The 17,170-nt window shown below is 36.8% G+C and overlaps 1 protein-coding gene across 1 annotated transcript in view; it reads right to left on the reverse strand.

Annotated features, from left to right (window-relative positions):
- Positions 1-17,170, reverse strand: part of LOC123664162 (atrial natriuretic peptide receptor 1) — an 82,988-nt gene that overhangs the window by 8,244 nt on the left and 57,574 nt on the right. Inside the window, exons 10-17 of the mRNA XM_045598763.1 lie at positions 16,771-16,894; positions 16,154-16,480; positions 15,309-15,468; positions 8,804-8,962; positions 8,425-8,590; positions 8,061-8,210; positions 7,365-7,557; positions 6,951-7,125 (exon numbers count right to left, since the gene is read on the reverse strand). Of these exons, the coding sequence (XP_045454719.1) occupies positions 6,951-7,125; positions 7,365-7,557; positions 8,061-8,210; positions 8,425-8,590; positions 8,804-8,962; positions 15,309-15,468; positions 16,154-16,480; positions 16,771-16,894 (1,454 nt within the window). The remainder of the gene's footprint in view (positions 1-6,950; positions 7,126-7,364; positions 7,558-8,060; positions 8,211-8,424; positions 8,591-8,803; positions 8,963-15,308; positions 15,469-16,153; positions 16,481-16,770; positions 16,895-17,170) is intronic.

The following is a 17,170-nucleotide window of genomic DNA, read 5'->3' on the forward strand; positions in this document are numbered from 1 at the left end:
TACAAAGATATTTATAGCTATTTTTACAGAAAACAGAGATCTTATCGGCAAATAAGTCTATGTCCTCACAATGAGTGAGCAAATCGCTGATCAAATGTAGTGCGCGTATTGTTGGGGCGTGCGCCGCGTACCGCGTGCGAGTAGGGGGCTTGTGCAGTAAGCGCGGACGACGCCGCGGTGCGACAATTCCGAGATTATTTTGGGGAATACGGGAAGGAACTAGAATATTTAAGCTCTCCAATAACACTGGACTATCTACTTTGTTATGTAAAATGCGAAGATAGTGTATTAAGAGAAATAGTTTACGTCTAAGACATAGCGTTTCTAGCCCAACCATACCATACACGAATAAAGAGGGGTAAAGATAAGGATAGTACCCATACTGACGCTTGTACAAATATCGAGCAAATTTCCGCTGGACCCGTTCAACAGTAATATTCTGTTTATCTACATAAGGGTCCCAGATGATAGCCGCATATTCAAGTTTACTACGAACGTAGCAATTAAACAGTATTCTAGCTACATTTAAGCTACTAAACTGCGAAGAAGTTCTTATGATAAAACCAAGAGACTTGTTGGCAACCTCACAAATATTAGTCACATGTTCACGAAAGTCAAAATTACGATCCAATGTCAATCCAAGATCACGAATAGAATTAACTCTTTCCAAAGGAGCGTCACATAATTTATACACTACTTGGATGCAGTTGCGTTTACGAGTAAAAGTAATGGATTTGCACTTGTCAATATTAAGAGGAAGAGAATTTCTACTACTCCACTCTGCAACTGCGTCAATATCAACCTGTAAGGCTTGCGCATCAGCTGCATCGGTAATTCCCATGTATAATTTCAGGTCATCAGCAAAAAGAAGACACTGTGCAGTTTGAACAATATCAGGGAGATCATTGATCATAATCAAGAAAAGCGTAGGTCCTAAGGTACTACCTTGACTCACACCAGACCTTGTGTAAAATTTAAATGATTCAAAGCCATCAACTTTGACAAACTGACACCTATCCTTGAGATAGTCACTGAAAAAGTCAAGTAATTTAGGAGTAAAACCCATCAGGGCCATCTTATTCAAAAGAATATCATTGTCAACCAAGTCGAAGGCCTTCCTGAAGTCAAAATACGCTGCGTCGACTTGGCGCCTTAAATCAAGTTGAGAACATACATAGTCAGTAAGTGCTATTAAGTTTGTAGTAGTAGATCTCGCTTTACGAAAACCATGCTGACTATGGTGCAATAGGTCACCAATTTGATGGCTAATGAGATAGTTAAGAATGGTTTCAAATATCTTGGCAAACACAGACTGTACCGCAATTGATCTAAACGTGGTAACATCGTTACCTGAACCTTTGGGAATCGGAGTGACTCTCGACAGTTTCCAGGAGTTGGGATACCTCGAATGCTTGATACACAAATTGTATAAGAACAAAAGTGGCTTCTGTAAGACAGATATACAATCCTTACCTAAGAACATGGGAATGCCATCAGGTCCACTACATGATTTTGGTTTCAGGCAACTAACCGCAGTTTTTAAGTCCCTTGCATCCACTACGCGCATTGAGACAGATCTAGCGTCAGATAATGCATCCGCAGCCCGGGCGGCTTTAGCAGGGTTTAAATATGGTTCACGATCATGAAATACAGACCTAAAGTACCTAGCAAAAGCATCAGCAGCAAATTGTCCAGTGACTTCTGTATTTTCGTATACATACGATTTAGTACGATTCCTGCTCCTTTTCTTGTCTTTTATATATCCCCAAAATTTTGTAGGGTCGTCAATAATTTTATTTTGAATGTAATTTAAATGTTCCTGATACGCTTTCGTTATTAGAAGTTTAACACGCCATCTATAGTATCGGAATAACTCTTTGTTAAATAATTGACCTTCTGATTTAAATTTTTTCAAGTGGAAAAATTTGTTTTTTATGTTTTGAATGATTTCTTTGGTAAACCAGTTAGGATAATATGCCTTCATCAGCGATGATTTTTGCTTAAAAGGAACATATAAATCTATTATACTATATATTTTAGAATAAAACATAGTAACAGCTTCATTGACATCATCTACTTTGTAAATATCAGACCAATCAAGATTGATAAAAGCAGCATATAGCGATTGATAGTCAGCCTTCCTCCAATTCCACTCCAAAGGTGCAAAAATATTGGAAAGCTGAGGAGTCTGCACTGAGCAACAAGAAAAACTTACAGATATTTCCAACGCGGGATGATAACTATCTATGGGTATTAGAGGATTGTCACTAATTTGAACACTAATTCGATCAGAATCCACATCACTCAATATAAGGTCCAGCTTACTGCCATGGCTATTAATGACAGTATTGTATTGAGTAAGATTACAAAATTTTGAAAACATGTTAAATTGTCTTTTAATATGTGCACTAAAAGAATTTAAATTAAAATCACCCATTATAAGGACATTCATATCAGGACATAAATTAACTGCGTTTTCAATGCAAGTTAATACATTAAGGTATTGGTCGTCATTATAACGAGGTGGAAGATACACCACACAACACAAACATGTCAGAAGTTTACTCGAAATAACTGCGAATAAAACTTCTTTGTCAGATGTTAGACCATCGATATTTCCGAGTACATGCACGGAATAGCAATCACGTACCGCAAGCAGAACGCCCCCCCAACCAGTATCACCATCACGATCATTACGAATCACAACGTAACCAGCAGGGAAGAGCTCACCATCGGTCACCGAGCTCGTTAAAAAGGTCTCAGTCAGAGCTATGAGGTCATATTTCGATTGTAAAATGTTATTATAGAATATAGAAGTCTTAGAACGCAAGCCTCGTACATTTTGATAAAAGCACTCTATTGTTTTTGATCGTATTGAACCGAACGTTTCAATAAAATACTTATAAAAATGGAATGCTTCAAGAGATCACATCGGAGTGTATTTCGCATAACCCATGAAAGAATATTTAATTTAAATTCTGAGATAATGTATCTTTTTTGCCTCGTTAAGTCAGTCGAATAAAAAAATTCATTTCATTTGAATACTGGTAACATTTACACTATAATAAAACTAGTATTTGATGCTTTGTCATTAGCTACAACAAAAAATATTTAGGAGCTAATTACGTTTGCGGCAGTCAGGAAGTTGAAAAAAAAAATCGAATAATTATTAATTATGTATTAATTATATATTAATACAATAATAATATTATAACTAAATCGAATTTAGTCGAAGTGGGACTAAAGAGTGATCAAAGTAATATTAATAAACAATTAATAAAGTTAGAAATTAAAATAGTGGGGCATTGAAAGGCTAATACCAACTTCCAACTGCCTGGAAAGAGTCCCGCATAGTACCATTACTAAAGAGTGGCGATGTCAGTAAAGTCGTAAACTATAGACCCATTTCTCTTATATCAGTCTTCGCAAAGGTATTCGAAATGTTATTGTGCCCAATTTTATCTTGGCACTTTAAACAGTCGATTACTGCAGAACAGCATGGATTTGTAAAGGCTAGATCCACGTCTACCAACTTAACATCGTTTGTCGAGGACCTTATTGAGGTAGTTGATCACGGATACTCGGCAGATGCTATTTACACTGACTTCAGTAAGGCCTTCGACAAAGTCAATCACGATATTCTCTTACACAAATTGAGTCTTTTTGGTATAGCAGGAAGGCTCCTTAACTGGTGTCAATCTTATTTAACCAATAGAAGATCGGTGGTTGTGGTTGCGGGTTTCTCTTCTAAACCTTTTGTTGCCTGCTCTGGAGTTCCTCAGGGCTCGCATTTGGGACCCCTGTTTTTCAACATATTCATCAATGACATTGGAACGTACTTCCGGAACTCCAAGGTATACATGTTCGCTGATGACTTGAAATTCTTCAGGCGTATAACTACGACTGCTGATAGCCAGCTTCTTCAGAGTGATCTCGATAGTCTTGTGTTGTGGTGCACTCGTAACTGCATGAGCCTCAACATTAATAAATGTCGTGTAATTTGTTTTACAAGACAGAAAAAAGTGCCCCCACGGTCGTACTTCATCCACGGTGAACCACTATCGGAGGTTGAGCATATTAGGGACCTTGGCGTCATAATTGACAATAGATTGCGATTTAATATCCACATCGACTACATCGTTAAAAAAAGCTTCAAAATGCTGGGATTTGTTTTGCGAAGCTGTAGAGAGTTCAGGCATTCATCAACAAAAATCACTATCTATAATGCTCTTGTGCGCAGTACATTAGAGTACTGCAGCATTGTTTGGAATCCGCATTACGAGGTGTATAGCAAGCGTTTGGAAAGCGTTCAGAGAAGATTCCTATGGCACTTGTCATATAGTTGTAATATGTTGAAGAATTCAACAAGCTATTCGGATAGGCTGCAACACTTCCACCTGAATTCCCTTTCTAGTCGTAGAAGGTTTCTCGATGCAATATTTCTATACAAGCTGGTCAATGCTAAGATGGATGCTCCTCAGCTTCTATCTTTGTTAGATATAAATACACCTAAGCGTCTACCGAGAGTCAACAAATACAGGCCTTTTGCTCAAAAACGTGCTAGATCCAATCTGGGGCTTTTTTCTCCTTTAAACAGAGTCACGAAAGCATACAATGCTATTCATAATACCACTGTGTCCGTCAACCACTCAAGCCATGAAATTGATATATTCTCTAATAGTCTGAATTCATTTAGAAAATTTATAGGCTTAAAATATTATGAATTGTAAGCGATAGTTTGTAATTGGAATTCTTGATGTATGTATATGATGACCTTATAGTTTTGCGTTTATCTACTTCTATTGTCAAAAATCCACATTTAAATAATTTTTAATTTTTAATTCAATCTAGCTTATACCGTCTCTTTATATTTTTATTCTCATTTAGTTAAAATAATTAAGTATTAATCAATATTTTCTAATTTAGTGTTTTATTATATATGTTCTAATAATTGCAATTTGACTCAGTTACTTAGTATTTACTTGTTATGTTCAATTGAAGTAAAAATTGTATAATTCGCATTGCGGTTTGCACCTGTAATTGAGGTGACACTTAACAATCAGCATTCTATATTAATGCTACTTTTTTGTGATTTATTGGTGTTTATCTTGTTGGTGCAACTAAATAAATAAATAAATAAATAAATAAATACGGAAATCTCGGCGAATGTGAGAAACTCGTAGGTTTGTCGTCGTGGTGGTCGCCTGGGAAGATTCTATCAGTTTGGTACGTCAACATATTCGTGGGATCAAGGTTCCATAACTAGCTACGTGTTTTTTTATACAACTCATGTGACAAACAAGTATAGTCACCATAATGGTAAATACCACATTGCCTTTAAACGCCTTCGATACCATTGCAACCATATGACCGACTCTAGCCCCGATTTCCCCAGGAGCTCCGGTCACCTTACTCACCACAGGGACACAATACTACTTGAAAGCAGTATTATTAAGAGTCATCTTCTGAAAGGTTGAGGTACTTCCACAGTTGGGCTGTTCCAAGTTTTGAGCTAGATATCGACCTCAATGTAATATTCCTATATTTTAGTTTAATAACTGTGCATACAAAATGTAAGTAGTTATACAAGATAAGCTTGTATATAATACGAAAATTAGCAAATGGTGTAGGTATATAAATAACTAGCGACCTCTGTCCATCCATATTTTTATACCATAAGTATTAACCAACATATCATATACTAAAACCTTTTCCAAAACACGCTGCATCTTATGGTATAAGTATTATATAGTTTTGCAGTGTAACTGAACATAAACATCGGGTTTCCATTTATTAGCAAAGATGTCTCAATAATTGTATTCTATATTTTATCACAGTAGCATCAAATCAATGATAATCGATATCGAATAATTACAGAATACACTTTTTATTTTATTTTTCATTAAATGAATCACAAACATAACTGCGGAATAACTTTTTTCCTAAATATTGTTTTTAAAATGAGTAAAGAATAAATCGAATTATAATCTCGACTTTTCAGGTGTGTGTGTAAAATTGTATGCATATGTGTTAGTCGTGTTACACTTCGCTGATTATATACTGAGCCAAATTGTTGGGAAACTTTTGTCAATTTCGATTTAGGAAGCGTCAAGTGTTTGGCATTTCGTGCCGTAATAAGCATGTAGTAGAAGTTCATGAATGTTTTAAACGGTGCTTTCAAAGTTAATATATTTGATTTTGATTGAAGGAAATAAAGTATTCAAATGATTAAATAAAAATATTCATTTAAAAGATTCCTTTTCAAAATATTTCGTATATATTTCAAAACAATATAAACAAATTAGCACTCGGCTGTTTTCAGAAATCAAAGCAAAGGTTTGTTTCAATGCTACGACAAACTTTGTGGATAAAATTTCAAACGAGTCTGATTGAGCCTTCGGAATATTTTACCTTTATTACGGTATTAATATTAATGAGCTCACCTAATAACTTTATTATAATCTGTTCAAACAAGTATTTTTTCAGTTGTACATTTTAAAATAAAATGAAATTGATTTAATAATGATAATGAAAATATATAATATTAATACAGGAGATATATATAGATATAGAAAGATAATTATATAGTTATATTATATAGTATTTGCGAGCAAATACAATTATCTTTTACGAAGATATACATACTCGTACCCTACTTTACAGGTGTATTTATTGAATATATGAAAAACATAAATAGTACAATATTCAAAGACAAAAAAATTTATGCTACTTTTATTAATTTTCATTATTCTTCGTTTGCGCTTCCGAATATGCAAAAATAATATATATATACATTTAATGTATATTACTGGAATGGATAATTACTGGAACTTACACGATCTTCTTGTTTATAAAGCATTTTATTCTAGACGTTAGACACTAGACCGTATTATTATCTAACTTAAACCATAGATCAATGATAATAAAAAACGTCCTAGCTTATATCTTACCAGAGTGCAAGCCAATGCGTAGTTTTAGCTGATCAAGCGGCCGATGTCTGATCTTGAAGCGTCGCACAGCGTCCAACAGCGCAAGAGACATGCGAGCCACTTCACGAGCATGTCGAGTACCGTTACGCTCTGGTAGACCAGATACCACCATGTATGCATCACCTATTGTTTCCACCTGTAATTGAATAATTTGTTACATGACCTGCCTTTGAATATTGAAAAATGTATTTTAATTCACATAATATTATGTCATTAATTCTGTGTGTCATTAATTGTATTTTCTATTAAAACTAACATATGTGGGGGACAAGGTAGTACTATCTTATAATGGCTATAGTTTCAAGGTTATAACTTAAACTAAAAAAGAGGCTTTATTTGTGTAAATCTAATAAACAATTTCATTGAAACTCTTACCTTATACACATCATAGTTCTCAACGATTGAATCGAAGCAGGTGTACAGATCATTAAGCAAATCTACGACTTGCATGGGCGTTGATGATGCGGACAGTGCAGTAAATCCAACGATATCAGAAAAGTAAATGGTGACTTGTTCGAAGGTTTCGGCAACAACAGATTCCCCTTTGATCAGCTGAGATGCCACAGACCTAAAGAAGTTGTTTTGGTTTTCGAAATGACAAATTTTAACAGCGACAGTGTCTTTTAATAATTATCTTTTAACGTTTCGTTTAATTTTACAAAAGTGAAAATTATCATTAGTATTCTAATGTTTAATGATGTTACAATTTTCAATTTTTTACTACAAAACATATATTCAATGGATTCGATTCAGCCTGTAACGTGCCACTGTTGGGCATAGGCCTCTCTTTCTATGTAGGAGAAGGATCCATCCAACTATCCTCCCTCCATTGAGTAGTAGCCGTCGGTTCCTATTGTTATCATGTGCACCTGATAGCGATCGTTACTCATAGTAGGGAATATATCCGCCAACCCGCATTGGAGCAGCGTGGTGGATTAAGCTCTGATCATTCTCCTACTTGGGGAAAGAGGCCTATGCCCAGTAGTGGGATATTACAAGCTGAAGCGAAAACCTTATTTAAAAGTCAAAGCTTTAAATTGGTGTAACATTTTCAATTTAGTCTTCACTTACTTCGGTAACAATTGGTACAACAGTTCCTCGCACTTTTTCTTCTCTTCCAAATAATCCTGTGTACGTTCGCTTACTAATGATTCTAAATTATTAGCATATTGTTCCATACGGGAAAGCAAATTATCTAAAATATTACTACTTTCTTGAGTTCTGCAAAAAATCAATAGTCAGTATTAATAAGTAATCGAACAAAATTTTACAACAAATACTATACAAAGCTAGTTAGCGCTGATAGTTCGAAAAAAGAGTGAGAGGTTATAAAATACATTGAAAATGTATCTTGGAGGCATCAAAGAATTGTAAACAATATATGGGTCATTAAAAGGTCAATATCCATCACCAAAGTTATGTACATAAATATTACTTATTGAGGCGTCGTATAGCTCCCTTCAAGTGTCCAAAATCTGGTCTCTCGGTCGAGTCCTCTGCCCAACATCTTCGCATGAGATCAGTTGCATCATCAGCTTCACAAGATCTATTATATGTCGTATTAGGTCGGAGACCACTGGATATTATCGCATCTATCATCTCTGAACAACAACGAAATAATTCAAGTGAAGTTAATAAGTATTCAATAGATTATACAACGGCACCCGATTTTTTTGAGGAAAATTAATTTATTAAATTTAATTTATTTAACTTCAGTTACTGTTCATTTCTCACAAACTTAAATTTTGTTATTTTAATAACGTTCAATATTATAAAAACTTGTTCTATTTTAGAAATCTGCAAGTCACCTTTACCTTTAGGGGATAAATCGATTCCAGGACCGAGCCAAAATACGCCTTGTCGGTTAACAATTTCATGCATGATAATACCGAATGAATAAACATCTCCCTTCTGAGTCCCTTCATGAGGTGGTTCAACCATTCGCAGAAGTTCTGGTGCTGTCCAAAGAAGACCTACGAAAGGATAAACAGAAAATAAACAGAACAAGCACTTTCTTTACTGTCACGAGTGCTATCTCAACCGCGCATTTCTGAAACAAGTGAACTGCGTGGGAAAAAATCGTATTTAATGCTAAAGGCATTTGGTCAATGAAATCTATAGTCTTTGGGTGAGAAGTATTGTTAAACATTTTTTAGTATCATATCAAAAGTCGACCATTCCAGTGGGGATTGAACTTGATTCTCCGACTGACCTTGTCGGTGCTCTAGCCAATTAAGCTATAGAACGATGTACCCGTTAGATCGAAATTTTTGATATGATGATTTTATATTCGGTTCTAAGCGACGACTAAAGTTACGGGTTTCTCTAAAGAACTGACAATAAACGGTGCCACCGTCGCTTAGACTAGAGGACCGATACGGTCAGTCGGAGATGCAGGTTCGATCCCTGCTGGAACGGTCGGTTTAGATATAATATAAAAAATGTTTAGAATTCCCTAATGTGTGGGTAACACAGAAATGAAATCGTACGGAGAAGTATGGTTGTTTAAATATCAGCCATATAAAACCATAATGTATTCAATGTTTTTCCAAAGTATGACCATATTTATGCAATATTGTAATGAATAGACCTGCTAATGTTTCGAATAGATCATAAATTATACATCGGCTGTTTTAGACATTTAGAAATCGTAAAAACGTTGTGTTGAAAACATTATAGACATCATCTTTATAGCGAATAAATGTTAAATTAGTATTTTTACATTCTATACATCCACTTAATTTATATTAAAAATATTTAAAACAGATTTTACAGATAACTCAATAACATCACACAATTAATAAATCATAAGTTTCTAAAAAATTATCTACTACTTTATAAGCCCTTAAATTGTTTTTTTTTTAATGATAATCGATAATTTAAAAAAAAATACGATAGACGGCAAGGAGCAAGCGTTAATAAATACCGTTACTAAAACCAGAAGTTAAATACAAATAGATCGTAGAGCAATATGTTAAACCGTCGTCAAAGTCAAAATCGTATTAATTGTCAACTGAAAATCCCCATCGATTAATTAAATAGGCTTATTGTGTATTATCGTATAGAGCATTTATTTGTGAGATATTGCATAACTATTCATACAGAGAAACAGCGATCAAATATTCCGTCTGCGTTACTATTTTATTTAATATATTTTATGAATTTGTATATAAACTTTGGCCGTGTGGTTTCCGGCTCAAAAGAATCGTACCACCCCATTTCTTCTCAGGGAGTCGTAAAAGGCGACTAAGGGAACTCAAACTAGACCTTCTAGTTTGCGTAGTTATTCACCATCCAGGAAATGGAAAATTCCGTTATTAAACCCGGAAGGAGTCTCCGTTAGGCGTTCTCGCAGCTGATTCCTGCAACCGAACTGGCTCCGCACGTATCGGCTTGCCGTTCCTGCGGATTAAGTCAGCTAGGTCGAGAGGGTGGGCGTGGGTCTTGGGCAACCCTGCGTTTTCCTTAATCTGTGTCCCAGGCGACGCAGTGTCTGCGGAGAGGTCACTCTGCCCACGACAGTGCTGCTGCGTGGAAAACAACACGGGGAGTGGCAGTGACCGGTTATAAGTCCGCATATAATAGGCGTCAAGTGCGGGCGCCAGGGGTCACTCTCGTCAGTGGGAGGGTTCATCGAAGACCCATTGATCGGTTACCGCCCGCTTAAACCGGGCAGCCCCCGGCCAATTAGGTACCGATCCGCCTCGTCGTGGATTTGCTTCTTTAGGGTGTAGGAAGCACTAGTAAATCTAGAAAGTTCACGTCGTTACAAACCACACCTGGATCTAAGCAGCAATTAAAAATACACACCAAAAACCCACTTTTCATGCGTTTATCGACATGGAATGTCCGTACGATGAGGACAGGCTTCCCAGACACCAATGGAAGCTCAAATGGCGCTGACGACCTGCGCAAAACTGCCTTAATCGATGTCGAGCTCAAAAGACTTAACATAGCGGTTTCCGCACTGCAAGAGACCAGATTACCGGACGAAGGCTCAATACGCGAGGCCTCATATACATTTTTCTGGAAGGGAAAGGACTCTACTGCCGCACGTGAGCATGGCGTTGGTTTCGCAATCCGCAATGATCTCCTTTCCGCAATCGAAACTCCTCGAGGAATTTCGGAGCGCATTATGGTGTTGAGGATGCGAAGCAACTGCGGCTTTGTTACTTTTATTTCCGCATATGCCCCAACACTAGTTTCACCTGACGAAGCCAAAGACCAATTTTACGACCAACTCACTGAGACGGTACGTGGCGTAAGTTCTAGTGACAGACTTTACATCTTGGGTGACTTTAACGCCCGGGTCGGCCAGGACAGCTCTGCTTGGCCCGATTGTGTGGGCCCCCACGGCATTGGAAAACTCAACGAGAACGGACAACGTTTACTTGAGTTCTGCTCGAGCCAATTGCTGTGTGTGACCAATACTTTCTTCAAGGGTAAGCCTATGCGTAGGGTGTCCTGGAAGCACCCTCGCTCTGGTCACTGGCACCAGCTAGACCTAGTCCTCACCAGAAGAAAAGACCTCCGCGAAACCATTCACACGCGTACATTCCACAGCGCGGAATGTGACACTGATCATTCCCTAGTAGTAACACGTGTAGCCCTGATCCACAAAAAGATTCATTCGTCCAAACCACCTGGTAAGAAGAAATTAGACCTTCCTAAAACTAGGCATGACGATTTGATTCGTGATTTTGAGGATTTGGTACGTAAGGAGACTGAAACTTGGGATGTAAATGCGACCGTCGAAGACGAATGGAGTAATGTCAGAGCTCTTCTCACGGAAACAGCTGCCAAAGCTTTCGGCTATCAGAGAGCTAAATCTCAAGACTGGTTCACTGAAAATATAGAGCAACTTTCACCCTTGCTTGACTCTAAACGCGACGCTGCTCTTGCTCACCGTCTGAATCCTAATCCAAAGACGCGCGAAGAGCTTACAATTTCTAAAGCAGCTCTTCAACGCAGCACACGCCACTTTGCGAATGTCTATTGGACCAATATTTGCCACAACATCCAAGCGTGTGCAGACTCAGGAAACTTCAGCGGTGTGTACTCTGGTATAAAACAGGCCATCGGCCCAGTTTCCAAAAAGACAGCTCCCCTTAAAGAAGCTGATGGCTCTGTTATAACAGATCGTCATCGTCAAATGGAACGTTGGGTAGAACACTTCACCACTCTCTATGCAACTCCAGTCAGCATCGAACCGGAGGCTATTCAGAGCATGCCTAAACTGGATACTTGGAGTCAATTAGACGACCTACCTACTATAAGGGAATACCACATTGCTGTAAAGCAGCTTAAGCGCGGTAAAAGTCCTGGTAGTGATGGAACCCAAGCAGAAATACTTAAACTTAAGTGCGTGTCACCTATTCTGCACAGTCTGCTGTGTAAGTGCTGGGAGGCGGGGTGCGTGCCTCGGGATATGCGTGATGCCAACATCATCACACTATACAAAGGGAAAGGGGATCGCGGCGATTGCAACTCCTACCGTGGTATTTCCCTTTTGAGCTCAGTCGGCAAGCTATTTGGACGTGTAATATTAGGAAAGCTCCAAAAACTTGCAAATCGCGTATATCCTGAGGCACAGTGTGGTTTTCGCCCCCGGCGTTCCACAGTCGATATGATTTTCTCCCTTCGCCAATTACAGGAGAAGTGCAGAGAGCAGAAAACGCCATTGTACGTGGCGTTTGTTGACTTAAATAAGGCCTTCGATACCGTCAGCAGGGAGGGTCTTTATACTGCACTGAAATGCATTGGGTGTCCACCGAAACTCTTGAGCCTTGTTCAATCCTTTCACGAAGATATGAAGGGCGCTGTAGTTTTTGATGGCCAAACGTCTGATCAGTTCGAAATGCGTAGGGGTGTCCGTCAGGGCTGCGTGTTGGCTCCTACCCTGTTTGGTATATTCTTTTCGATTATCCTAAGAACTGCTTTCGGCGACAGCCAACAGGGTATCCACCTTCATACAAGAGTAGACGGAAAGCTATTCAACATCTCACTGCTTCAAGCTAAACGAAAGCGTCATGATCTTTTCGTTGACTCTTTGTTATTTGCCGATGATGCAGCTTTTGTGGCAAACTCAGTTCTCGAGCTTCAAGCAATCATGGACAAATTTTCCAAAGCATGCACTTTGTTTTCCATGTCCATAAACCCCCAAAAAACTGTGGTTCTAGCGCAAGGCAGTGCAGAAATACCTGCAATAATGCTGGATAGCACTGCTTTACAAGTGGTTGATAGGTTCTGCTACCTGGGATCGACTGTCTCGAACAATCTCTCTCTAGAAGCAGAGATCAATACTCGCATCGGAAAAGCGGCGACTACGTTCGGGCGGCTCAGTACAAGAGTGTGGAACAACAAACATCTTACCAACAGGACCAAGATGATAGTATTTCAGGCCTGTGTTTTGAGCACGCTCTTGTACGGAGCGGAGGCGTGGACGTCCTATGCGAAGCAAGAACGTCAGATTAACACTTTTTATATGCGCTGCCTACGGAACATCCTGGGTATAAGTTGGAAAGACAGAGCGACCAACGAGAGGGTTCTACAAATTGCGCGGATGCCCAGTCTAACTGCCATGCTAAAACAGCGTCGGCTGCGTTGGTTGGGGCATGTACACCGGATGGACCCCTCTCGACTTCCGCGGCAGATCATGCTTGGCGCAGTTGCGAACGCAAGGAGGGATGTTGGGAGGCCTTTGCTCCGTTTTAAAGACTGCGCCAAGCGCGATATGGTCGCTTTTAACATAAATCACAACAGCTGGGAAAAGTTAGCCGAGAACAGAGACCAATGGCGTAAGAGCGTGAAGGATGGTCAACAACATCACGATGAAGCCTGGTTTGGACTCTTATCGGACAGGAGAAACAAAAAACACCAGAACAGCGACATCAGTGACACTAGCACATCTTTTCCTTGTTCGGTGTGTGGTAGAATCTGCCGCTCCCGTATCGGCTTGTACAGCCATCAGAAGAAATGCTCTTCAGACACCGCTTAAATCGTCTGGAATAGACGTAGAGGCCTATGATGATGATGATATAAACTTGTATTTCTTGTGTCTGTGAGATATATTAAAAAAACTCGATTTATTGACACTAATTTTAATGCTAAAATGATTATAAATAAATTTAAAAATTCCTATTCTCTATGTAAATATATAAAAAATAACTTACAAAGCAACCAAAGTATATAAATAGACTTCATAATTGATTAAAATAGTTTTAAATTATAAAAAATTATAAGTATTCATCATTATTATAACAGGTTTTTAAAATTATTTATTGTAAATTAATATTAATATATTACGCAAATTTTAGATTATATTTTAGCTAAAAACTTATTATTATTATTTAGCTAACAGTTAAAGAACTATAACTCCTTCTAATATAATAAATAATTTAAAATAATTTTGTAGAAATCTTAATTATCAATTCGTATTACATCGTTAAATAAAATAGGAGCCTTGAAAATAATTACAAGAGTTAAAGGAAATCTTTTTTGATGTAATAAACCTGATCTGTTAATATAATCCTTCATTGTATTTTTACAAATTATGTATTCAACTTACATAAAAAGTACTATTACTTTTAAGTATGTATATCAAGTACTATTGATTCTCAGGTAAACAGTGTCTCGTAATTAGAATATGTTATAAAATGTATTTTTTCGACGAGTTATTAAAATTAATTTGTATCTAAGATAATATACCAGTTGAAAATATAATTAGAATACATTAAAAACAATGTGTGATTTAAACAAAATTCGATTTGTTTAAACATATTTATTTATTTTTGAGTAGTTTTCCACACACTTATAAAATATATATATTAATACGCGAAGCAAAATCTTTATACCCTTTTCACAAAAATTGCGCTGACGGAGGAGTATGAAATTTCGTACACTTATAGTTTATATAGAGAAGGAGTGCAGAATGTTAATATTTATCCACAATTCCTGCTTGAGCCTGTAATATCCCACTACTGGGCATAGGCTTCTTTCCCTATGTAAGGGAAGTTTATCCATAATTATGCATAAAAAATACATTAAATCAATAAATAAAAAAAGTTCACACACTACCGTCTATTTGATACACACACGCATATTATAACACCTTTGTTGATTGCCAAAGTCTGTAGTCAAATTGATTTTTTTTTTTAAAGGATCTTTATTTTCATTTTTTTTAATTTAAATTTTAAATTATGGTTGAATTTCGACCACTGGGCGACCACTAGAATTAATAATAACTCTCAATTCCAATTGCTTGGTATTAAAATCTTTATCTGTAAAACTTAATATAAATACACGTTAAAAATAACTTACGAGTCCAATAGCTGTGTGCTTTGGTGTCTTTCTCAGGTGTCCTCAGGGCATTGAGACCGAAATCAGTTATCTTCAACACAAAGCGAGAATCCACGACGCAGTTACTTGATTTTAAAGCTCCGTGCGATCGTATATCACTGCTGTGTAGATAATGCATTCCCTAAAACATATTTATTTTTAACAGACATCAAAAAAGGAAGAGGTTACTCAATTCGACCGTATATAATTATATATATTTATTTAATGTATGTTCGGGGACAACTTCGTTGTTTATGAACCGATTTTGATAATTCTTTTTTTTTTGTTGGAAAGTAGATATTCCAAGTGTGGTACGATAATAAGAAAACCAGGATCTAATGATGGAATCTCAGAGAAACTGAGGAATCCCTCGAAATCGTAATGACGAGTAGTGCGTTAATTTTTTCGTCTACTTACATTGTATTACTTGTCGATGTAATTGAAGTCGGTTTTTTTTCGTTTGCGAGCAAACACAATTAAACAAATTAAGTTCTGAGCTGTTGACTAGAAAATTGTTATCAATATTATATTATACAAACTTGTTTTCAACGAATACGTATTTGAAACATTAATGTAAACTATCTCCAAAATGTTATGTAACAGTTACCAATTTAAAATGAAAAAATAAATTTATGGAATTAAAATAGTATGAACATATAATTCAACTGACAAATCCTCTTCAGTGCGCATATTATGCCAAAAATACAAGTTTAGTTTTAATAGTTCTGTTTTGTCAGACAAAAGCAAATTGAAAACGATTTCTCAAGTGACACAAACATGTTCATCTATCACAAAGTTAAATGTGTTATAACTTAGTCCTAACTTACCTTCACAATGTCATGCATTAAGCTAACTTTGAACATCCAGTCTAATTTAATCGTATCGTTTTCCAAAATATCTTGTAGGGATCCTTTGGGGCAATATTCTGTGAGGAGGCAGCAGTGTGGGGGATCTACGCATGCACCGTAAAATCTAGCCAGATGATCATGTTCTAAGTCTTTCATTTTCTTAAGTTCCAGTAGGAGAGGTCTTGTCAAATCTATTCTTTGTTTATCAACTTTCTTGATAGCCACTCGGCAGCCTTTGTAAAAACCGCAAGGAGCATACACTTGACGGTCTCCGGCGAGTGAAGTTGCTTCATCAGAATATGCAGTCTGAAAATTATCAAATTAGTTATTTGTTCTTAATTTGAAAAGTAAATATATAAATGATAGTTAAATATTTTTTTTTATTTTTTTGTAGGTAGGTAATATGATAACATACAGTAAAATACATAAAACCCATTTCTGAATTATATTCCGAAATTTTTTGTTACGTTATTACATTACTGTCATGGCAAGAGATAAAAAGGCAAATGGAAACATTTACGTGGTATTTTTTTTTCTTTCTTAACATTACTCAAATTACGTGGTAATTATACTACACGGGTAAAATTAAAACTCACCCCAGAGCTATACCTTCGAGCTAACGAATGTATGCTGCCGCGCAGCCGACCTCCGGGAAGTAAAACATCGCTCCAGCTAACTCTCCACGTCATCATCGCGATCTCCGCTTCGAGTTTGTAATGCCTGTGTTATATAAATATAAAAAAAAAAATAGTTAAACAATTCCTATTAAAAATATACGTAAATTGTCTTAAAGGTTAATATTTAAACGGTTATCGGTTTTTTTGTGTTAACAGGGTGGGGTAGGAATATCACCATGTTCTATTTGCTATTCGCAAGAAACTTTTTTAACTTTTTCTACAAGAAGGAATTACAAAGTTCGAAAATTATCAACGTACACACTATACACACACGCGTTACACTTGTTATGAAAAACTTTAACCAACTAATCATTAATGT

This window comes from Melitaea cinxia, chromosome 21, assembly GCF_905220565.1.
Source record: "Melitaea cinxia chromosome 21, ilMelCinx1.1, whole genome shotgun sequence".
NCBI classification, from domain to species: Eukaryota; Metazoa; Arthropoda; class Insecta; order Lepidoptera; family Nymphalidae; genus Melitaea; species Melitaea cinxia.